The sequence below is a fragment of the Engystomops pustulosus genome, chromosome 6 (genome assembly GCF_040894005.1).
Source record: "Engystomops pustulosus chromosome 6, aEngPut4.maternal, whole genome shotgun sequence".
Classification (NCBI taxonomy): domain Eukaryota; kingdom Metazoa; phylum Chordata; class Amphibia; order Anura; family Leptodactylidae; genus Engystomops; species Engystomops pustulosus.
Window position 1 is genome coordinate 146,117,225 of NC_092416.1, and position 25,087 is coordinate 146,142,311.

Genomic DNA, 25,087 nt, shown 5'->3' on the forward strand with positions numbered 1-25,087 from the left:
AAAATGGAGCGAAGACTCTTATAATCTAGTCACAAATTCTAGGCTGCTTGGGGGCCTTTTAGTGTAAACCTGCCCTAATTGATATTTCAGTTAATGGACATTGATAATACGGAAACACTTAAGTTGTAAAGAGGTGTCTGAACGGAAGGATTGTATGGTCAGATGCAGCTGGGCTATAGGCGTCATTTATGGGAGAGCTGTACCTGCAGCAATATAGTTTGCAGTCAGCTGTTAATATATTATACAGAATCAATAGAAATTATGAAATTGCAAGTTACTTCTTGCTACTGAAATGGCCCCTTTAAAATGTTCTACTTTATTTAATGTGTCTGCAGAGTATCACCACCACCCACCTGCCCCTGTGCTGCGGGCAGTTCCACCAAGACGCGTCGCTTCCAACATAAGTACCATGAAGCAAGCTTCAACACAGGTGCCGAGGGTTGGTCCTCAGTCTCAAAGAGTTGGTAAGTTTTCTTGTTTACGCTTTAAAATCCATATTCCTAATGTGGATTCCTACCCAATTAGGATTTCTACTTGTGCTGCTGTGCCATTACTAGTTGGCATGCCTTGCGCCATCATTTTGGCTGAACTCTGGCGCACCTTAGGGGAGATTTACCAAACAGTATGTGCCAAGATTCTGTCGAAATTTGCCCTCCCCCAAAAAAACTGTCTGATATGCCTTGCACCACATTTATTAAGGGTTTTAGGCCATTTTTAGACCCTTTCCTGACTAGTATGACAAAAGGGGACGTGGTTTTTTTGGAGTAACTCTGCAAATACACAAAAATTTTGGCCAGATTTTCCCGTCTTAAACTAGACCATCTATAGCTGTGAAGTGTAAGTCTTACACTACACCAGATTTATTATCCTGCATTAGACCCAATGATAAATCTGGTGCAGCAGAATGTCTAGTCTGTGCACTGGTTTACTCTGACACTTTTTGATAAATCTCCCCCATTGCTGTAGATTAAACATCACCGCTTTCCTGAAAAGACCCAACCACAGTGATACAAAGCAGTATAGGCAGATATTTATGGTTGCTATCAGCAGATTGAGACACCCTACAGGCAAGTTACTATTTATCAGGGGTTCAAAGACGTTAACCCATTGGAGACCATCTCATTTGTTGGTTTTATACTTTATAATCTGCTTTTACAATTTTTTTTTTTTACCCTTTTATGATATACATTTTGTCCTTATTTTCTGCTCAGCTAATATAGGCACTCAGACAGCTGGTGCTCGGGCCCAGGTAAACCCATCGGTCATGCGAGCGATGCCCCAGTACAAATATTCTTGCTCAGTACGAAATGCACAGCCAGCTGTGAACAATGTGCACCTGCAGCAGGTACTGTATTGTATTTGACTTGCTCTTTGTAGCCTTCACACTTTCAGACTCTTAGTTGGTTTGCACTTTTTAAAATATTTGTTAGGTGAAATGGTGCGGCTGCCTGCACTTGGACGTATCATTTGGGTTAGCTTGGATACAGATGATCTAGTCAGTTTCTACCACCTATCATTGCTTTACTTTGCGGTAAAGATCTAGCATCAATTCAAGCACATTGTGTTGTTTTCTAAGCAGTTTCCCTAAAACCCTAAATGTGGTGCATAGCATGTAGACAAGTATTTTTGGTTTCTGATGCTTGCAGAATTACTATGTAAATTCTGCAGCTATTAAATTACCGCTGCAGGTGGTCAAAAAGGCTGTTGTGGCCTTAAAAAGAACCTCTGTTTATAAGTTGGTTTTTTTTTTTTCCCCCATGGACCAAAGTGAAGGTGAAAGTTTTTTTTTTTTCCCCCTTGTGTCTGGGGAGCACCTTCTGTTTCCATTTATCCCGGTGTAAAGTGGAGTTATATCTTCATCTGGGATGTTTTGGAGGTAGAGATTGATGACTTTCTGAAAATGGAAAGACACAAGTGCTACTACAAAATCCTTGTGCACAATGCCATGTTATCTGACATGTTGTATGAACCCCTGTCTGTAAAGTATTACCACAGCTGCTGAAGAACAAGGTTTTGGCCTCTCCAGAATATCATATCAAATTTAGGAATTAATATAAGAAAACCAAAGTTTAAACTTCACAGACTGCGCTTCCACTGCTGTGATCATCACATGGCGGATACTGAAAGAAAGCTTTATTTGTGAATAAACAAGGACAAAACATGGTTTTCAAGCTAAATCAGTTCATCCATATTCACAAACTAGCCCCTGTTCTTTACAGAAAATCAATGATTTGGGTATTGAAACTAATGAAAAGTGGTGAGACAAATTGCTAGACATCAACACAGTGACCCACTTATTCCCAATAACGGAGAACATTTACTGAGTGATGACAGTAAGTCCTGGGTGCAGAGAGCATGAAGCTGCCAACTGGAAACTGAGATCTGTCAATATACTCTGCAATGAATTGCCAATATCCAGAAGTCCAATGTGGTGTCTGTGATGTTTCAATGAGATAATTGTCTGTAAATGGATAGCTTTTTGTTCATTAATAAAAAACACTTTTGTGTCTTCACAGGTCATGGAACCAGCCGTACTAATGCAAGGACAGGAGCCTCTCACCGCGTCTATGTTAGCCGCTGCCCCACCACAAGAGCAAAAACAAATGCTAGGTGGTTGTCACTATATGTCATTGTACCTATTCCTTATATATACTTGAGTATAAGCCTAGTTTTTCAGCACAAAAAATGTGCTGAAACCTCAAACTCTGCTTATACTCGAGTAATAAAAATATAGGTTTTACCAGGTTTTTGTGGTAAAATTGGGGACCTCGGCTTATACATGGGTCGGCTTATACTCTAGTATATACGGTAAGTGAATGACTTCCATGGAAGTCTCTGTGTAACACTAAGGCCTAATGCACATGAACGCAGTGGGCACCTTGATTCGGCAACACAATTTGCGTCTGGCTCACGTTCCCCATTATTCTGTCATGGTGCGGTGAGCACAAACTTGCTGCACCGTGACCGTGCATGGAAAATTGTAGGACTTTTATATTTTCCTGTGTTACAGTGACAACCGCTAGTCTTTCTATGCAGGGGAAACCCCTCCTCTGTCCCACTTCGGGCTGATTTCTTGCCCAGATAAGCATCCGTTTATATGCATGAGGACTTAGTATGTATAGGAACATATTGGCAATATGCCCTACATCCATGGTTTACTCCTAATATCTTTAGCTTGAGGCATTGGAAAGCTTTTTACATTCTGCATGTGTATTATAGCTAGCCATGACTGATAGATATTATTTAACTTTGTTGTCATTTACAGGTGAAAGGATCTATCCCCTTATACACAGTATGCATGCCTCACTCGCTGGAAAGATAACGGGCATGCTGCTAGAAATAGACAACTCAGAATTATTACACATGCTTGAATCACCAGAGTCCCTTCATTCAAAGGTATTTTATACCAAAGTCCTAAGCCTAATCATTTAACAAGTGTGAAATACTGGGCTTAGTATTCTGTAAGATAACATGTTAGCCTGTGTTTACATGTTGCGATTGACTTGTCTTTAGAAACTCTAGTCACCTGGAAGTGGCAGGAGCTTGTGGTTGGTAACAAGTTCCACATTGATTACATGCAAAGTGCATGGTGCTTTTTACAGATTGCTTGCTTTTCAGTTGAAATCTGTATGCAGCCAGGCCACGCACCTCCCCATTGTGTGTGCAGCTTGAGGGTGCGTCCTTCTACATGTTCACTTTTTCAGATGCACTTTTTGATGTCCAAACCAGGAGTGGAGTGAAAATAGAGGAGCAGTTTCTCTCAATGATAAGTCCTCACCCATTATCGTCCACACCTGCTTTTGGCTTCACAAACTGCATAGAAAAAACTGAACATGTGGCTGCAACCTCAAGATAACACATTATTTGCAGCTTAGCTGTATTGTCATATATAATCGCTTGAGGATTGGTATATTGACTTGAGAATATGACAATGGCTGCATTCAAACACAGCGGGGAGGAGCTAAATGCTTGATGACCAAAACACACAACACATTTTTGAATTTACTGACAAAAAATGTGTTTGACGTTCCCAAATGCAAGTGTTTAGATCTAAACGCATCTTTGTTGGAGAGCAGCTCCCCCCACAGCATTTGAATTGTGTTTCTAAACACACGCCTCTCTCTGGAGGTGCCGGATAATGCAATTGACACAATGGGGCTGTTGTATTTATAAAGAGTCTGGAGCCTCGTCGGTCAGCTGCCCTGTTGCAGCAATTGCGTTATTGCCGGCAGCCAATCAACTTCTCAGTGATGAGTCAATTTGTCGCTTTGCATCAAACTATATTATTTTGTTAAAGGAAAACACTGCATTTGAATCTGTTTGTAACTCAATGTCTGACTCTAGTGAAGTTAGGATTTCATCTTAAATAACAGCTTGTACAGAATTTAGGCCTCTCCCTCACATACACATCTCTTTACCTTCATCAAAACCCAAAAAGGCCAGAAATCTGATTTCAGATACGAGTCACATGGCCTATTAGCTGTAACAATAAATCCTACCTGGTTGAGGGGCGGTAACCTGAACAGCAGTTCCTGTATCACCCTGTATTGTGGTTGCTGGAGGCTGTGCATAGGAAAGATGAAAGAAACAGGCTTTTTTTTTTTACCTCACTTAGTTAACCCCTTGCTTACAATAACACTGAAACCGGAAATAGAACATTTTAAGCATTAAAGTGCACATCAGGTAGATCAAGTTTTGTTTTGCATCATACCAAGATCAAAATAAGTCTTTATGCTGGATACTTTAAGCATTTAAAGCCAACTGTGTATTACTTTCATGACTAGAAAAAGGTTACAGGAATCCTTTGGGGCTGCATAGCATTTATAGTTACTTGCGGTCTACTTGCTGAAGCTTAAATGAACAGCTCATTGATGTAGCCACCGCACTGGGACAGCCAGTTGAAAAACAGCAAAAGTAGTGAAGTGTCATGAAAAGAAGGCATTGGGGCAGTTTTGCTAATCTGTCTACAACAGAATTATGTCGTAGTTTGCACTAAAAACCTGCACCACATCTGTAAAGGGTTTTACACAGTTCTATGGCTCTCCTATGACTAGCTCGACAGAAGGGCATGGTCTGTGAAAGGGGGCGTGGCCTTGCACCATAAATGCTGCTGACCCGACAGAATTTTGTCCTAATTTTCTGGTGTAAAGTAAGCCAACTAATAGGAGGTGCAGTGTATGTATGTCTTTTTCTGCAATAGATTCATATGTGTCTGGTGCTGGGTGATAAATCTGGTGCAGTATAAGACTGTCTAGTCGTACTCAGCATTGTCTAATTTTAGGACACTTTATAAATCTGCCCCATTGTTCTCAGACCAGCAATTTGTAGTCCCAGTTGTAGTATTTTCATGAGAACCGAAGAAATTCTCATAATAAACCACTACGAGTATGTCGTCAAGCACCATAGCGCCTTTCTGATGATGATTCTTTCATGGTCCATGGTGGCAAAGTTGTTAAATGGTTGAAAGTCAAGGAGGTTGAAAGCCTCTGAACGCCTCCTCTGCTTACATCATTCACCAGACTTCAGAAGAGCTGGTTTGCAAAGTCTCATCAATTACAGGGGGGGGTATTCAGTGGTGGGGGAGCGCTTGACTTCAGTGCTAAACTCTTTTTGCTTAACTTCACACAACCATTTTACATCTCACATCATAGTTGATTTTTTAAATGATGCCACACTGGGCCATGAAAGAAACCTGATCTGGAAGGTGTTTTACCAGTTGGACAACATACTGATAGTGGTTTAATAGGTCAATTTCTGCTGACAGATTCCCTTTAACTACACACTCTGCGTTGTACATGAACAGTGCTGAGGCTGTATGAAGAGGGCTCACGAGGCGAGTCCTCTTCATACAGAGATGGGGTTTGCGGCATATTTGAAGCGGACACCCACTGCTAATACCCGTGATCGGGTAATAATAAAATTATTTTTAAAAAAACGCTAAAAGTTCAACCCCCTTTCCCTAGAACTGATTTAAAATGTAATAAACCTTAAAAATCACACTTGTTGGGTATCGCCGCATCTCAAAATGCTCGATCTATCAAAATATAGATCGGCTGCGAACCCCATAACGGAAAATAGCGCCCAAATGTCTGAAACACAACGCACATAAAAATTTTTAAAGTAATCAAAAGGTCGTACAGTCCTCAGAACATGTTGAAACAATTTTTTTTTATACATTCTCTTAATTTAAAAAAATATATTTATTAAAGCACAATAAAACTATCTATTTGTAAATCCCTATCTAACATCATGACCTGATGTCTCTTGGGCCTTTCTTGGAGTTATAGGCAAGCAGAGCCACAGGTCAACGTCCACTGTCATCTTTGTCTGCTAAAAATGATCATTTCCACTTTGTCCCCCATGACGGCCTATATATTCACCAGGTGGGCCGTCATGGTGGACTAATGGAAACAGAATTAGCGGTGAGTAACTATTTCACTATTTTCTTGTAGGTTGAAGAAGCTGTGGCGGTCCTGCAAGCTCACCATGCCAAAGAGGCTTCACATAAAGGCGGCCAGTCTTCCCTCATGTAAAATTCCCCCAATTACTAGAGACATTTATGAACTTCGGTCCACTTTGTGTCACGTGCACAGTGGAAGAGGATTGTATTTAGAAAGGACAATCACATTTTGTTTGTGTAGATATATTATTATGTAAGGTAAAGTACATTACATTCGCAGAGATGAGCAGTGTCTATATATAATATAATTTGTTTATCATTTATTCCTTTTCTTTTCTTCTCATCTTTTTCTTTCCGCATTAAACAAAAACTTGCAAAAGCAAACTGCTTATTTTATTTTACCCCTTGTCTTGTACTCTTTGTGAAAGCTTTATGGGCTTTTACCATCTCCGACATAAAGGGCATCTCCACGCGGTTCCTAGCATTGACTGTGGACCTTAAGACATTTATGGGAAAAATCCTGTGCATAGGAAAAAAATAATCAAATATGGCAATTTCTATGAAAACCAAGGAACTTATCTTATAACTTCCAGGCAATTACCGGGATTACTTTTCCAAACTACTGCTCTTTCTTTATAATCATATTCTGTTTGCGCACTCTGGCTCTGCACACAATCGTATTATCCTAAGGTGAACAAGCTGTGGATATTGCTCACATCCTCATGTATTTCTATGGGCTCTGTGGTAGGGTAGCTGCCACTACAGCAGGTTTTGGGCATCAAAGGAGTATTTTGCCTAAGGGTGGTGTCACGCTTAGTGTTTTTAACCCATTTTTAGTCCGTTTTTAGTCATGCCTTTTCAGTCTGTTAAAAATCGTATGCGGTTTTTTTAAACTCATCCGGTTTTCCCAACTACCTTGAGAAAAACTGATGCTTTTTCAAAAAATGCATGCAAACACATGACTAAAAACGAGTTCAAAACGCAACGTGTGCCACCACCCTAAAATAAAGTCGAGTAGACGGCAGACCCCAGGAAGTTGAGTCGGTCTGATGAAGTCTAATTAGCAGCTAGCAGGAAGTCCTGCACAAGCCCTGGGGAAGAGACAGGCCTTGCCGAAGAGCTTTGGAGCTGTGGCAGTGAACAGATACCATGAGTGTTTGTGTGGTGCCAGGCAGTGGGCCAGCATCGGGTGAGATGGGGACCATGTATAGTTGGTGCCCTTGAGGGTTAGGCTTTATTTTTGCTATTTTGTTTTATTGCCGAATAAAACTGGCTGTGGTCAGTTGTACCCAAATCACACAGTGTGGTCACTGAATTTACTGATGTGCTGGTGAATTGTGCCCGTCTACCCAGGAGACGATGATCCCAAGCCTAATCCCATACATCTCATGCACACAGCTACACAGGGCGTAACACATGACTGTAAACGCAAGCATTTTTGTATGTTTACCATGCGTTTTGTGCGAATTGTAGATAAACAGGTTCCAAGCAGCCAAAGCATGTGAAATATACAAAGATGCATGCATCTTCAGTCCTTCTAAAAACGGTCCAAGAACGCCCTGTGTGGCAGCACCCTAGGAATGCTCAGCAATACTGATACAAGACAGATGTCATCTGTGTAATGTCTGTATTTGTGGATCAGTTTCTAGGTAAAACGATGATTTTACCAGCCTGATCTGCAAAAACGATTGAAATATGCTCTTTTTTTTGCGAGACCTGCTGCTCTGAAACGATAAAAATACAAAATATACTAAAAGACACGAATAGTAAAAACGGACTAGAGAACCTGTAGTTTGCAGCAAGCGGGTTACCTTCAAACTCCTCCCTTTTCCTGGAGGGAAGGAGGGTTTCTGTGATGGTCATCCTGAGTCCTCTGTCCTTCATCACTTGCACGGTCACGGTGGAAGAGTTGGGTAAAGACATTGTGGTCATCAATCAATAAATAAATCCTTATATAGCCCTATTCTGCTGCACTGTACAAGTTACAAGTTGTCAAAAGTTTACAATCAGAATTATTTTTTTTCTACTTTTTTAAAGATCCGCTATGTGTTTTTATGTTACATGACCATCTTTGTAACGTCACCTATAGTGTGTAATACCTGATGCCAGGTAATCGTCAGAGGAATGCAGAAACTTCCTGAGCTGGGATTAGTCAGAAATAGCTCATTTATCAGCTTGTAGTGACAGCTTTAAAATCTCTTACCTCAGGGGGATATTTCTTACTGATCCTAGTGATTAGATACTTGCAGTTTGGGTTAGATTTCTGACCATGTCTATATGACTTGCCTTTCCATTGCCCCTAGGGTGCAGCTTCAATAAATGTTTTTGGGTGCATTCACACAATGTGCGTCACATTTGTTTATGCATTTGCGACACCTTCCAAAGGCTCGGTCTAGGACATAAGGATATTATGGAGTGAAGTGGAAGACCTTTCTATAACACTAGATGATATGTATAATATTTACTATAACCAGGGTAATACCAATGGGGAGGGCAGAGGGAAGGCGTGTTTCTCACCAGGCTATGTTACTGTTGGAAACGTTAATCTCTGGATACTTTGTGATTAATCTAGAACGATTTAATGTTTTGTATTTGGTGTTAAACCTCTATTGTGTCTTCTTCCATGATCATATTTGTAGCAGATATCGATATATACACTGAAAGTTTTGATATATGCAATAAATCTTTGATGGTATATTTGAAGTCTGTAAAAGTGAGATGACCATATATTGTAGATGTAATGACTGCTTTCGCATGGGTTGGAACACAACTTAGACTGTGGCAATTAAACAGTTAACACCGGTGATTGCAGGTGTCAGCAGTGGGTGTTTGCTGTATAAAGCCGCCCTTGAGCCCTCTCCTGCAGCAGTAAATATACATCCATTTCCGGTAAGGAGTTAAAGTAATTTAAAAAGTTTAAGATCATCTGCACTATGTTGCACTAATTTTGTTAAAAGTAAGCATGTGCATTATATCACATCTTAAAGGGGTATTCCGGGAATATGAACGTCTGACACAAAAACCCATGATGCTATAAATAAATGAATACAACAATACTCAATGTCATTAGTCACAAAACGGAGCTTAAATAATTTGATTTTATGGCCTCTCTAAAGTAGGTGGAGTTATCACCAAGATGGCTGCCACTGGAAACTACAAGTCCCAAGATCCTTTAGTTCTCAGTAACTCCTCCTCCCTCTTATGCTCTGCTCCCAGTGATGATCTAACAGACTCTCCTGCTCTGTTACCATAGTAATGATGTGTAACTGCCATCTCCACAACACTGGCCATACTGGATGCACTGCAACCAACCGACTACAGCCAAACTTAGTGGTGATCACAAGACCTGCCCAGACAGGTGCAGGACATGTGATGTGGACATGTGACCAGCAGCCATCTTCTGTCCTGCAACGGACCGCGCGGAGGAAATTAACGGACTGATTAAAGGGCTGGTAGCATTTTAATTCATTATTACAGTCTATGTCACCAGCATTGTCTGCTAAGGGGAGCAAAATTTTAAATAACAACTAATTACACATTAGCTTATGTTTTGAGTGCCCACTTGTATATGAATTATGCTGATTCCTGGAATACCCCTTTAAGGCTTGTTCATGATTAGCAGCTTAACTAAAGTTCATGGGCACAAGGATACCAATTTTACAAAGAAAACAAGGTATTTTTTAAAAGGTAGTAATATAGGACAGAACACGAGACCTGGAAATAGTGTGTCCACTATACTCCATTATAACGCGTGTAAAGGATTCTCAGGCGGCTCTTCGGTCACGTACTGTGCAAAGTAAACCTCATCTTCTTGGTGTTCTCTGCATCACCATCATATAAATGTTGAGTAAATCTGTGTCCTGAGTGTAGCGAAATCCACAATTTTATTTATGTGAAGATGAACACTTCTGTGCACCCTGGGTGTTTCCACAATGTCTAGTGCACCGCCTGCGATGTGAAACTAGACAAAGGATCTGCACCTACACAAAGTATATGTCACTGGTGTCGCTATAAGGGTGTGTCCCAGAGCATACATTCAGTGCTTGCCATATTTGTATATTGCATAGGCAAAATATAACTTTGCTTAGGCTGCGTTGCATCAAAAATGCACAAAAAACTTCAACCGTGATCACATGTTAAATTGCATCTCCAATGCATTTGCTAAAATACAATGTAACCTCAGAGTGTGGTCATGGTTGAGGCTTTTGGAATGGGTCAAAAAAACAAACAAAAAAAGAGTCAGTAGAGCTGTTATTGTGTATTTTATCCATCTCATGGATCTCATCATCTGTTTCATCTCTCATTCTATGTGTCAGATACTAGTAAAATGTTCAGAAGTTAAATGAAAGTCTCTATAAACCTGTACCCTGATAATCTAAACACATTGTCAGCACACAGCATCTCATAGCACAGAGTCATCATGAAGTGTCCAAACCCTGGAATCTTACACTGACCATCATTGAGTGATAGGAGCTAAAATGGCAATAAAACTGATTAAAACTGTAAAGTAAGGGGTTAAAAATTATCTTTATTGTGTAAACATCACTAGGGGGATTGAAAATGTGAGAATTTTCTTTTATGGAAAAGCCCATTTAATATGGCATTAAAGCACTTAAAATATCCAAGACGCTGGGAAAAATCTATCTTTATTTTGATTTTGATATTTTCATAAACCGCTGTATTGCTTTTAAATACATTTGTAATCTTTATATATGTAGCAGCTTCGGCACGCCTGAATAGGAAGTGGCGGAGAGACGGTGACGGCCCTCCATGCACGGCCGCACGCCTGGACTTTTTTCAGAGCAAATTAGAGACTTTTTAGATGCAACACGATTTAAATGACCCTGTGCTTACTTCCATAAATGTACCTGCAAAACAAAGACAAATAAAAAAGACATGTATCACAATACCAAATGTAGAAAGATACAGAGCACTGCTACAGTATCCACACTTCAGCCAAGTCTCAAAAGAAAACAGATGATACCTGTGCCCCACAGTTTTTCAAATCATTGAGCTTAGGGATTTATGGATGAGCTAGAAAATCACATCTCTTGGATTTCTGCCTTATTTAGGGAATGTCCATAATGAAAGCACAGACTTACCAGATATGGCGCCGTTCACACCTATACATTCCATTCCATTATAAAAATATCAAACCACTGACATATCTGTCATTAGTTACTACCACCTATAAATAATCTTCTATTTTACCAGGAAACAAAATGCAGTTATCTCAAATCAACTGTTACCTATGATTTGATTTTAGAAGGCAAATTGTAATATTAAGCCGGTGAGACAAACATTATAATCCAGTCTCATTTACTTAAAGGATGAAAGACTGTATGCAAATGAGCCTGAGGGGCTCCAGGCTCCATTAACACCTATGGAGCCTGGAGCCCTTCAGATTCATTTTCATACAGTCCTTTATCCTGGTGGTAGATGGCCTTTATGGGGAAATTCAACTTTGTATTTTTTTATTATCACCCACCCAAATGCTGCAGTGTAAAGACTGATCAGTGAGGGGGATGGGTGTCAGATGTAACAATAATACTTGGAGTATCAGCACCCCCAGTGTAGTTTAGGCTAGGATTACACATTGTATAGGGCTGTGCAGGGGATGCAGGTGTGTACAGTGCTCTCACTATGTACACAAGGACAGGCACTGTGTATCACATCGGAGCTGCTGCTGCTGCTGTGACTAGTGAGAGCCTGACCTCGCTTCCTGTTCCTACTTCCGTTCACCAGTATAGAGAGTATATATATGTATACACCGTGTGACATCCAGCTACATGTAGTGCTGCAGGAGGCATCCCCCATCACTGGACCCCGAGCAGCATGGAGACTGTGCAGCTGAGGAACCACCCGAGGAGGTACATGTACTAAGCTGGACACGATCCCCTATGGGATATCACTATATTCCTGCCTCAGTATAGTGTCAGAATGTCGGGATGTTTCCTATATCTTTGGGAATGACACATCGGGGATTCATTGTATGATCAGAACCTTGGTGTCATTTCATGATGTCCTGCTCCACTTTTCATTAGTTCTGTAACTGTCCGGTGCCGTTCTGATGTGTAGGATCACTGTGAAGCTAAACTACAGTTTTGTCATCATAAAAGTTATGACACTTCTTGTCCCTTGAGTAGAGATTTTCATTAAGCTGCAGGACAATTATATGTGAAGATGATGTAAATATTCTATCAATATTGTGGATATTTTGCTCCATTGTTTCTCTGTGTACACGGGACCATTGTCTTTACAGACATGTTATGGTTTACACTGTATCAACTGTTCAGATGGATAAACATGTGGATACAATTGTTTGCAGCTCCCTACATCTATTACAACTGCAGCTAATACATATCTGTAATAAACCATGAAAAAGTTTTTTTATTTGTGTTTGGAAAAATTTCTAAAGTTTCTATACTGTATAATAAGGAAATTCCGAATAACAGGGGTTTTTCTGAGTTTAGGAAAGGAATTGTATTAAATAAACTATAGTTTCCATAACTTTAACCCCTGCTTTGCTATAGCTGTTTCCCCCACAGGTATTAGTTTACATGTGCTGCACTAACTTCCACGTATACTGATACAGCCAATCCCTGTCCTCAGCGCTTTACGGCACAACACTATTGAGTGCAGCTGTTTTGTGGTTAGACAGTGACAGCCTAGTAAATGGAGATTGCTGGGGTACACTGGAATGGTAGGGGGTCAACCAAAAAGTAATGTAACTACTTTAAGAGTGTCTTATCATTGTAGCTCCCACCAATCATGAAATGAATGATTGTTGTAATCGGCGTCTCTTTGGTGTTTCGATAGAGATGAATGGAGCAGAAGCCAGCACGCTCCATTCACACAAGCAGGATTCAAGCCGTCAGATCTTCATATATCACTTTCCCTAGAGCAGTGATGGCGAACCTTTTAGAGACCAAGTGCCCAAACTATAACCAAAACCCACTTATTTATCCTGATGTGCCAACGTGCCATTTTAAGCAGTAACTTATTGCTCCCTGTTCTTCCACTTCTTTAATTGTATCGGCCGCCTGAGGCCACCAATACAGTTGAAAGAAAGAGTACAAATTCATAAATTGCCTAGGACTGAAGGAAGATTTAATGGATTTGTTCCTGTTTGGTGAACTCTATCCTGGGCTGATGGCCTGAGTGCCCACAGAAAGGGCTCTGAGTGCCACCTCTGGCACCCGTGCCATAGGTTCGCCATCACTGCCCTAGAGTCTTCTTCCTGGCACACACATTATTGTGTATTCCTACTACTTACACACCTTATTCTATATTTTGGATCAGACCAGCTTTGTACCATTGGCGCTGCATTAGAAAAAAAAAAGCTGAAAACTATTCAATCCTTGTGCCCTATAATGTATTTTGTGTGCACCTAGTATTATATGTAGCATTACATCTAGCTGTGGTCAATGAGCATCGGTATAAGGGAGGCTTTGTGATTATGACAACACATCCTGTATTAAGGCTTCTACAGATTAGTACGTCTCACACTGACACAATGGCCTAACTGTGTAGCCTCCTCTCTGATATGTCATGGACTTTTTGTATGTTTTCACATTTGCATAACATGAGATTGTGTAATACATCATTGGGCAAGTCCCCTTCTTTCACTTCTGCTTTTATGTCATAGAATCCGGCAGGCACTGTTAAAGAGGACGTGTCGTGTTTGTGTTCTAAAAACACTTGTATTCTTCATTAACTGTAGAGAAATGTATGATGGCTTCCTCATCCATAGGGGTGTGTCTGCACTGGATCAGTGTCAGAATTGTTATATTATGGAGATTACATTTAGTTACCAATGCAGACATGTCAGGAGGTACATTGACTTACTACAGTTTATTAACTATTGCATCTATCACTTAGTGCACATTGTTAAAAAAAGAAACCACCCTTCTAGACTGATGCCATTAAATCAGGTTCCTAAAATCAAAGCATTATAATGAGGGAACTACAGTAAGGGAGGCTTTATAAAGAGTGGGGACCACTACAGAGGGTATTATATAGTGTTGGGGACAGTAAGGCGGATGTAGGCACAGTAGGGGGTGGGGTAAGGGTGGGAGGAGCAAACAGGACACTTTTGAAGAAGCATTCCGGAAAAAATGATATACTCCAAGTAGAGATTGTAATCCAAGTCTCCAACAGACTACTCCCGTGGTCTCAGTCCTTGTTGACTGTGAAATGTAATTTTCTATAGAACTCAATAGGAGTCACATAAAACTTTATGAAAGTTACAGAAACAGTGTAATATACAACAGTGGAAAATGTGTTTTAGTAACTCCTATTCACTTCTATGGGAGTTACCAAAACAGCATAGCTCATTTCTATGGAAATTACATATATCAGAGAGAAAGGGAGCAGTGGATAGATCTGTAGTACGGTAGTTGATCAGGGATGTCAGCATGCCACTTCACTGGATGAGCCAGTCCCTGGTATATTGTCCAGATAATACAACTCTCCCCTCCAGATGTGTATGCACAATATCTATTGCCTTTAAGGAAGCACTTCCACCAATATTTTAATTGTTCTGTAAAAAAGTATTGAAGCAATAGGTCACTTTCTGACTGCCATTCAAGGCACAGTTGCCCACTTCATTCTGACTTCTTAATACTCATCACTCCTATGGAGGTAATGGCGCATGAGTAGGGTACCATCCCTTTCAGCATAAATATATATTAACTCGGCTCTCAATTCTTGTGCAAAAAAGATCAGAATTTCTTTATTGAAAGATCAGAAAGCAATCCACATCAATTAAACATTTCGGTATGGCGGTCATCCTCAGAAACTGATTAAGAGAGGAAGAAAAAAGAGCCCGGCCTATGGCCACGATGTATAGCAACATATGGGATTGCGGTATGAGCCGAAGCATTTGTTTTGCATGGCGGTCTGAGGGAGATCGCCAGATCGAAACCTTAAATTGATGTGGATTGCTTTCTGATGTTTCAATAAAGAAATTGTGATCTTTTTCCACAAGAATTGAGTGCCGAGTTAATATATAATGCATTTCATCCTGACAACTTGTGGGGGTTCCCATATTAGGGAGAGCCCATTGCATCTATCACAGTGTGACTTGTTCCCAAAAGATTTACTGCATAACCTATGCCGGGGCTGTCTCTTTTATATATTATATTTACTAACCGAAATCTCCGTTCTTCTCTGTCCATAGGCAGTTAAAAAAACTAAGTGAGGAGAACTTAAACAAACAACCAGAGGAAGTATTTGATGTCCTTGAAAAACTTGGGGAAGGGTAAGTGAAGAGATTTCATATCTTTTGATGTGTTGTTCATCTGACCCAAGGGTGGAGATCAGACATATTAGACAAGAGCAGTGTACACTCAGACATAAATATCATATACATGGCACAAATATATTAGATGTGCAAAGTGCAAGTGGATACACAAGTAAGTGACAAGCACAGCACACACATCAGAACAACTACCTTATATACTCGAGTATAAGCCTAGTTTTTCAGCACAAAAAATGTGCTGAAAAACCCAAACTTGGCTTATACTCGAGTCAAAAAAATAAATATATCTAAACTCTCCTTTCCGGCGACCCCTGTATATCTTCTGTGCGATCTGTCCGGCAGTGGCGGCAGGCTATATACACTGGGGCAGGGTCTGGCAGGCTATATACACTGGGGCAGGGTCTGGCAGGCTATATACAATGGGGCAGGGTCTGGCAGGCTATATACAATGGGGCAGGGTCTGGCAGGCTATATACACTGGGGCAGGGGCTGGCAGGCTATATACACTGGTGCAGGGGCTGGCTGGCTATATACTGGGGAGGCTGTGACCAATGCATTTCCCACCCTCGGCTTATACTCGAGTCAATAGGTTTTCCCAGTATTTTGTGGTTAAATTAGGGGCCTCGGCTTATACTCGGGTCGGCTTATACTCGAGTATATACGGTACTCATATTAGACAAGTGTGATTGCAAATTGTGGTAGAAAACGAAGTCTGCAGACTCCACAGCTAAAATGAACCAAGTATTATTGTCATATAAACATATCTTAACACTGACACTTGCATTTTCAGCTGTGACTGTAGTGAAGCCTAATGCTTCTGGAATATGGATAGGATTCCCATTGGATAACTGGATTCTCTGCCGATGATTATGTACTTACTTGCACACATACCTCATTGTAGATGTAGAAGTGTAGATCTCGGGTTGTATGATATACTTTATTTTACATACAATTATAGCAATTACATGTATATGCTCATACTATATGTATCTCCTGAAAAAGGTCTGATCACCAGTGGACCCAACTCAAAGGAAATGTGTGAAGTTCATTCGTCCCTCTAGTATTTTTTTAGTTCAAACGAAAAAATTTGTGTGTGAGAAATGTGTGTAACCTGTAGTGTTTTGGAAGGGAAGGTCTAGGAGGCCTCCAGGGGTTATTTTCTCTACAATAGATGTCATGTCAGTAAAATACAGCTCTCCTGTATGTCTGGAGACAAGTCCTATGGGGAAGACATTCCATTATTTCATGTATAAAATGTAGATTCCATTATCCAGGATTCAATGTCGTACATTGCGGAATAATATAAATCACGCCAATTATGTTATTCTCCTTCAGGGACATAACTAAGGGACTACATATATAGATATAGATATATATACACATTTATACACTCATATGTACACGCATTTATATACATATTGTGGCAGGGTAACACCACTACAGTAGATTTGGATGTAGAATGAGGATGTTGCCCAATGAAAAGCAGGATGGATGTGGGAAAGCTGGGTGTTTTGCCTCCAATGAGGAGTGATTTGCATCCAGGTGGAAGTCCTGCATAACTACCTGGTGCAGACTTCCCACAATGACGCCACCCAGGGAAGCGGCAGGCCATGCCAAAGGCCTGTGGAGCTGTGGCAGTGAAATGATACCATGGGTGTTTGTGGTGCCAGTCAGTAGGCCTGTACCTGGTAAAGTAGGGACCTCAATGTATAGTTAGTGCCAGAGAGGCTTAGGCTTTATTTTTGCTTTTTTGTTTATTTTGTATTACTGCCGGATAAAACTGTCTGAGGTCAGTTGTACCCAAATCGCACAGTGTGGACTGCGAATTTACCCCAGGAGACAACGATCTTGAGCCTAATCCCTTACAATATGTATGCATTCATAAAGTTTTACACTATACACACATGTTTATACATTTATTCACTCATATGTACATTTATATACACATACAGTATTTACACACAGTATGTACAGATCTGTACAATCATACACACATACAGTATGTACATACAGTATACACCAAGTATGCACACATTCTGTATAGTATATACACATTATGTACACACATATTTACGTAGACAAAAATATTAACACCCTGTGTACACACATACACACATTGTATATAGACATCATACACACATATACAAACATACATACAATATATACACACACGATACAGCATATACATAAATGAAAATGACAGTACACATCCTCTTTAGTGTATCCAGTTGGATGCCGGGCCCTCTGACAATATGTGCCCCATAGCAGCTACTATGGCTGCTACCCCTGTTGTCACGCCCCTGTTCTCTTTATGATGTGTGTTTCTTCCTTTTAGGTCTTATGGCAGCGTATTTAAAGCAAGCCACAAAGAAACAAGTCAGATTGTGGCCATCAAACAGATTCCTGTGGAGTCAGACCTACAGGAAATCATAAAGGAGATCTCCATCATGCAGCAATGTGACAGGTACATACAACAAGAAAAAGTATTAATAATAATTCTTTATTTCTATAGCTCCATCATATTCCCCATCATGGGCTACATATACAAACAATAAGACATTACAGATGGTCAGATGAAACAAAAGGAACAAGGGCCCTGCTCACAAGAGCTTACAATGTAATTTCTTGCTTATACAATAAGGGCAATGTGGAACACCTTTACTACTGCTTTTCTACCACCACTCTATGAGGAATGCTGTCCTGAGCTTTTCTTGCATTACTGTTGACTTGCTATGACATGTTCCTCTCCTACAAATTTGCCAATCAGGTGATAAATCTAGCCCTAAGCCCAAGATCAGGTGATAAAGCTAGCCCTAAGCCCAAGATCAGGTGATAAAGCTAGCCCTAAACCCAAGATCAGGTGATAAAGCTAGCCCTAAGCCCAAGATCAGATGATAAAGCTAGCCCTAAGCCCAAGATCAGGTGATAAAGCTAGCCCTAAGCCCAAGATCAGATGATAAAGCTAGCCCTAAGCCCAAAATCAGGTGATAAAGCTAGCCCTAAACCCAAGATCAGGTGATAAAGCTAGCTCTAAGCCCAAGATCAGGTGATAAAGCTAGCCCTAAACCCAAGATCAGGTGATAAAGCTAGCTCTAAGCCCAAGATCAGGTGATAAAGCCCAAGATAGCCATCGGCCAAAAAGAACTCTCTTCCCAACCTTCCAGGCGCATGTATAGTAGGTAGAGAAGTGTCTCTCATGGACTTCACACACTAGACTCCACACTCGGCCCCCTACCCCCACCTCCTGGGGGTGGGGCAGGGGGAAACTATTAAATCTTAAAGGGGGAACCATATTTTTTATGGCAAATTCAGATTCCCCAAGAAAAATTACACTTATTTGACCTAGGTCGTTTTCGATTTTGGTGATAGATCCCACTGTAATTGCCAAAAATCTAGGGCTTGATTCCCCTCTTTAATTGTTTATTTTTATGTTCTTGGTGAATCACATTGATATATATATACTAGCTGTAGCCCCCAGTGTTGTCTGGGATAGTAATTAACTGCTCTTATCTATCTATCTATCTATCTATCTATCTATCTATCTATCTATCTATTACCTCACATTTTACTTTACATATTACCTCACGCATTAGCTTAAAGTCATTGCCTATAGTGACCAATCAAAGCTCAGAGCTCATATTAATGACCAAAATTGAAGCTGTGGTTGGTTGGTAACTGCTAGCAGCAGCAGACAATGGCTCCTGTAGACGGTGGTTAATAAGTGTATTTTGGAAAGGGCAGGTTGAAATTTTTTACTCAAAACCTGGTCTAAGATGTTCCTTGAGTCAAAGGGAGCGGCTGTGCAAAATTTGATCATTGTAAACGCAATGGTGCAGATTTATTTAGTGGACCTACATAAACATACATACACACACACACACACATACATAAATACACACATACACACATACACACATACATACATACAAGGAGCTTTAAATATTAGATGTATACAGCAAAATCCAGTTGTGATATTGTGAAAAAATCCTCAGGAAATGTGGATGATATTATTCTCACCTGAAACATTGGGGTCTGAGGTCTGTAAATTAATCAGAGTTGTTCTTCTCATAAATGACCAATTGCTGATGTTCTTTGAATGAGTTTGTCCAAAAGTTGCTTTCTTCCCAAAACAGCGCTCCACATGACCAGTGTTGGTATTGCAGCTGTATAAAGATGATGGAGCTTAGTTGCTGTACCACGCATTACCTATGGTCAGGAGAGGAGCTGTTGTAGGAAGAAATCAACCATGTTTTTCAACCTCTGGACAACCCCTTTAAGTAGTTGTGATCTCTTCAGAGGTGCTCAGTTTTCCCATCACCGTTCATATTGCGTGCTTCCTTGTTTTTAGAGAGTGCTGAGGAGTCTTTAAAGAAAATGCTATTAGGACACGAAAGAAAAAGGGTTCATTCAGTATTTAACACAATAAATTATTAAGTCTTGACCTTTTTATTCAGCCAAGTGATTTCCTCTTCACTTCATTCAGATGAGTTTCCCATGGATACATTTTTTACACATCTCATGCAGAGAGCAAGTGGACTTTTAAGTAGTGACACGTGTCCTGGTTTTTCCAGGACAAACTCTGATCAACTGCTTTCCCAGAAGGTATATGAACCAATGGATGAATGAGCCTACACCAAGAACAGAATCCCAGATACCAGGGGACAGTACTTGGCATTGCTGAAACAGAGATCTTATAATCAGGAAGCAGGGGGAGCAAATTAAAGGGAACCTGTCACCAGAGGGGTACTTTTTACTGGTGACAGATTCCAATAGACACTGTACAGATAACAATGATTTTTTTAATAAAATTTCTGGGTGACTTTGTTAGAGAAAAATGCAATATTAAACTTTATTTTGCTCCCTGCTAGCATAAGCAGCCAAGTCCAGAGGGTTATGCATTTCAAATAGTAACATCATCTGATCATTTGCAAAATTGATGCCCTGTGCGTCCTGCTCGTCCCTGTCTTTCCCCCCTCCTCCGCACAAGCAGTAAGCCTTGTATCTCTGACATGCTCCGCCCCGCTGCTCACTGCGCATGTGTCGCTTCCCTGCGCATTGTTGCTAGACAGTGAGGAGATGGAGGTACATAAACTCCATGGTGAGCCAACGTCATTAGGAGGAGGGGAAGACATGGATAATGTGGGAGGGGGTTTGGCTGCATATTGATCAGTGGGGCACACAGGGCAACAATTATGGAAATGATCAGGCGGACGATACTATTTAAAATGCACAACCCTCGGGACTTGGCTGCGGGTGGTGATAGGGAGCCAAGTAAAGTTTAATATTGCATTTTTCTCTTACAAAGTAACCCAGAAATTTGATAAAAACATCATTGCTATCTACTGTACAGTGACATCTTAGGGGGTTGTCAGTTCTTTACACCCACAAGGGAGCATGGACTTTCTCAAAAATTGATACCCAAGTAGCAACCTCAGTGTAGTCATCAGTACCGGGTTATAATATGGGTGATAACAAAGCTTCTGGAGGGCCCACGGCCACTTAAATTAAACAAGTTTGATATTGCCCTGTAGATATAATAAAGAGAATCTCTACAATGCTCATGACTGTGTAGACACCTGCTATATATGCAGGGGTGTAACTTGAGGGGGTGCAGAGGTTGCGATCGCACCCGGGCCCAAGAGGTTTAGGGGGCCCTTATGGTGTCACTTTCCCATATAAGAAGACTAGTACTACATACCATACATTGTAGTCGGGGGCCTGGCACAGACTTTGCACTTGGGCCCATCAGCTTCTAGTTACACCACTGCATATATGTATACAGCCGTCCTTTAATGGCTTTAAAGTACATCCTTAATTCCTTAAGCTGCAGCACTGAAGTGGATCTCCTTTATGAGCTTTTATCTTTTGAAGTAGGGTTGTCTCTGGTATCATATCTTGTCAGGATAGGCCAGACTATTAAAAACCAGTATTGTCCAGTAGTGAGACTCCACATATTAGGCTGGTTGTATCTCCTTAATATTTCTCCTCCTATACTCAGATTCACCTCAAATATGCTCTCTCCATTTTGATCTGCCATTTCCTTCCATTTCTTCACATTTTCCCCTTTTATCAGCGCTAAATGCTTATTTTATTCATCCTAAGAGCCTTTCTCCTGTGCGCTCCCTCTTCATAGTTTCATAGTTGTTCTCCTTCTACAAACCAGTGTATTTTCCATTCTCTTCACTCCATCTTCACGTAGAATGTATTCATTATTAATAACTCTTCATGTGAGTGAACTGCAGACTGTTTCGCCTTCTCTTGTAGCCTTCACGTTGTGAAGTATTATGGCAGCTATTTTAAGAACAGCGACCTGTGGATTGTTATGGAGTATTGTGGAGGGGGATCTGTCTCTGATATTATCCGACTACGAAAACAAACTGTAAGTTTAAGATTATTAGATTTCAGAATTATATGTTGCATTTTATTTTAGTATTCCTCACAGTTAAATAGGCTTCACACTATCAACAAACTTTATTAGTACAAGCAAATACAAGAAACTGTCATATTCCTTAAAAAAATCATACTCCCTCCATTTGTCAGGACTCTTTCCCCTTCTCTCTGCTTACTAAAGTAACTGCTCAGCAGGGTCGGCCCCAGGTTTCAGTAGGCCCCTGGGCAACAGAGTTCAGTGGGCCGCTTTGCAGTGAACTCATGTGGTGGTATTAACAATTCAGAAACTAAGCCAGTCTCCTGTTTCCTAACATATCCTCAATATCAACTCAAACAGCCCCCACCTGGTTATTTTATATACAGCCACCACCTGGTTAATTTATATACAGCCCCCACCTGGTTATTTTATATACAGCCCCCACCTGGTTATTTTATATACAGCCCCCACCTGGTTATTTTATATCCAGGTTATTTTTTTATAAAGCCCCTATGGATTCATTAGATACATCTCCCTCACCCCCATGGATTCCTAATGCACAGCCTTATGTGCCCCCCCTCCCCCAGCACCTGCCCAGGTATGCCCAGTGCTGGTGCCGGCCTTGGTGCTCAGTCACTCACCAAATTTACTGGTAATTGAAGGATCAGGTTACATTCTACTTGTATTGGTGGATATAAGGCAGGATGCTGCAAGTGTTGTAATGTATCCCAGTTCACAGCTACACTGTTCAGTATTGTTGTATAATATCCTCCATACTGCTGCTGTTTTAATTGTGTGTGAAATAATGATGGGGGGCAGGGTCCACTCTTTTCCATATGCAGTGTAAGGGAATCATGACAGCTAGTCTTTACCCATAAGAAAACTGAAGCTAGAGATGGAGCCTGGAGAGAAAAAACTTGTGAAAAATATGATATACAAATGCTAGTGTTACTCGCATTGACATGACATAAAACCCCGAAATGACTGGCTTTCTTGTTTTGTATTCAGAAGGATGGAGTAAAGTTGTGCTTAAAGTAAAAGTAATATATCTGTACAAGAAATTTGTACAGCTTTTCCAAAAATATGGAGCCAATAATTAAAAGAATGCTAGGATTTTACAGCACATCATGTACAAATGTTATAGGCACATTGTCCTTGGTGACAGATGACAATGATATTGTCATACAAAGAGGAAGTACTTAGAGTGGAGTGTAGTCTAGTAAATGTTTCATTTCATATTTACTCTTTGATAGGTTTATGGTATGTTCAATGTGATTGAAAGATAACTTTTATCTCTGTTTTGCTATGTTCGTTGGGGTCTACCACCAGGTATTACCAGCAGTCAGCTGGAATTATATGGTAGCTGTGTCTGGTACTGATCCTCAATCCAATTAAACTGAAATTGAAGTCTAATTGAAGTTTGACATATTTATGCTGAGTGTACACATAGACATATACTGGCAGCTGCTGCATCCTTATTGCCTCCATTGCTTACTGCAGGAAAAACATTTGGAAAAACACAACAAGCTATGTCTTTCCATCTTGCTCCCTCCTGCTGAGCGAAGTATACACCCAGCGGAAGCCAATGGGAGCCTATGTGAGATGGATGCAACATATTCCATCCACACCTGGCCTCCACTGAGCGTACACTCAGAGAGGTCCCCAGGGCAGTGACATCATAACATGGCAAAAATTGCCAGTGACAAATCACTAGAATCTTGCAACAAACAGAAAACATGTGGTGGGAATGTGACCCTTACTGATTTCTCTGATACCATTTTATTCTCTTTCTCTAGTTGAAGGAAGAAGAAATAGCAACCATTTTACAGTCAACATTAAAAGGCCTGGAGTATCTCCATTTCATGAGAAAAATACACAGAGATATTAAGGCTGGGAACATATTACTAAGCTCTGAAGGGGTTGCTAAACTTGCAGATTTTGGTGTGGCAGGCCAGCTTACTGTAAGTAGTTTATCATTGTTTTACTTGTTTGCAAACAAGAAAATGACATCTGTATATGTTCAGGCTGCTACAGGATAGGGAAATATTTATTCGGTGAGAACGAGAGTCCCAATCTCACTAATCCATCCATCCAATACTACTGGAGTGGTGGAAATTGCATATCTCAGCGCTCGGTTATCTTCCCCTCTCTTATAGACTGTGAATGGGAATTCCAGTGACACCAGAGCGCTGTGTTCAGAAATTCAAAACACCACCTCAGTATTAAATAGAAGCATCCTCTACCTGCTGCTTCATCAGTTAGTGATAATGGGACGCTTCGTTCTCCTGACTAGTGGAAGTCCAATTTCGGCAACAGAGAGGGTTCTCATCTATAAGATTGTTATCACTCATCCTTTGAATAGGGAGTCACACTCAAACTTGGGCATCCTCTTTAAATGGCTATGGCAGTGTTCCAGTTTCCTGAGGCATCTGAACTATATGGACTCACCTGGTTGATTTACTGCAAAAACTATTTAGTTTTAAACCCTTTCTAAGACACCAATTGTTGTTCCACCAAGGAAATCTACTACCAGAATGAAGGAGTGTAAACCAAGCATTCCTACATACTGGTGTATGCTCCTTCTGGGAGGAGTTGCTCTTCTTTTAGCTTCTCAAGTCCTTGCTTTTACGAAAATAAAGGTTTTAAAATTATGCGAATGAGCCTGAGGGGCTACAGGCTCCATTCTCATCTATGGAGTCCAAAGCCCTTCAGAATAATTTGCATGATTATTAAAACCTTTTTTTATGTAAAAAACAAGGGCTTAAGAAGCTAAAAGAAGAGAAGATCTGGGTGGCCACCCAAAAAGCCTATATTATAATTCACTACTGCTTATAGTACCTTATAGTCATAAGCAACTTGCTGTTACCAAACAGTGATGATGAACTGAGGCTATGGGGCATTGTTCAAGCTATGAGGGAACAGATCAGAATGATTCATCTCCATCCCTGGGACTCATTTACAGGTCATCTGAATACATAATTATTTTTCTGCATAATGCTACATCTCCCAAAACATAGAAGGGCATCACAGTGACCACAATGATCTATTCCATAATATG

The 25,087-nt window shown here is 40.6% G+C and overlaps 2 protein-coding genes across 7 annotated transcripts in view; both read left to right on the forward strand.

The window, feature by feature from the left end:
• Window positions 1-6,784, forward strand: part of PABPC1L (poly(A) binding protein cytoplasmic 1 like) — a 39,830-nt gene extending 33,046 nt beyond the window's left edge. For 5 of the 6 annotated variants that reach the window (XM_072111665.1, XM_072111661.1, XM_072111666.1 and 2 more), the window contains exons 11-15: window positions 336-464; window positions 1,212-1,345; window positions 2,517-2,610; window positions 3,266-3,396; window positions 6,453-6,784. In XM_072111665.1, the coding sequence (XP_071967766.1) occupies window positions 336-464; window positions 1,212-1,345; window positions 2,517-2,610; window positions 3,266-3,396; window positions 6,453-6,533 (569 nt within the window). In that variant the 3' untranslated portion in view covers window positions 6,534-6,784. Of the gene's footprint in view, window positions 1-335; window positions 465-1,211; window positions 1,346-2,516; window positions 2,611-3,265; window positions 3,399-6,452 lie in introns of those variants that run through there. The other variant, XM_072111667.1, reaches the window with a different exon arrangement.
• Window positions 6,785-12,096: 5,312 nt separating this feature from the next.
• Window positions 12,097-25,087, forward strand: part of LOC140064602 (serine/threonine-protein kinase 4) — a 30,635-nt gene continuing 17,644 nt past the window's right edge. Inside the window, exons 1-5 of the mRNA XM_072111668.1 lie at window positions 12,097-12,270; window positions 15,582-15,662; window positions 17,998-18,126; window positions 21,927-22,041; window positions 23,826-23,990. Of these exons, the coding sequence (XP_071967769.1) occupies window positions 12,236-12,270; window positions 15,582-15,662; window positions 17,998-18,126; window positions 21,927-22,041; window positions 23,826-23,990 (525 nt within the window). The 5' untranslated portion in view covers window positions 12,097-12,235. The remainder of the gene's footprint in view (window positions 12,271-15,581; window positions 15,663-17,997; window positions 18,127-21,926; window positions 22,042-23,825; window positions 23,991-25,087) is intronic.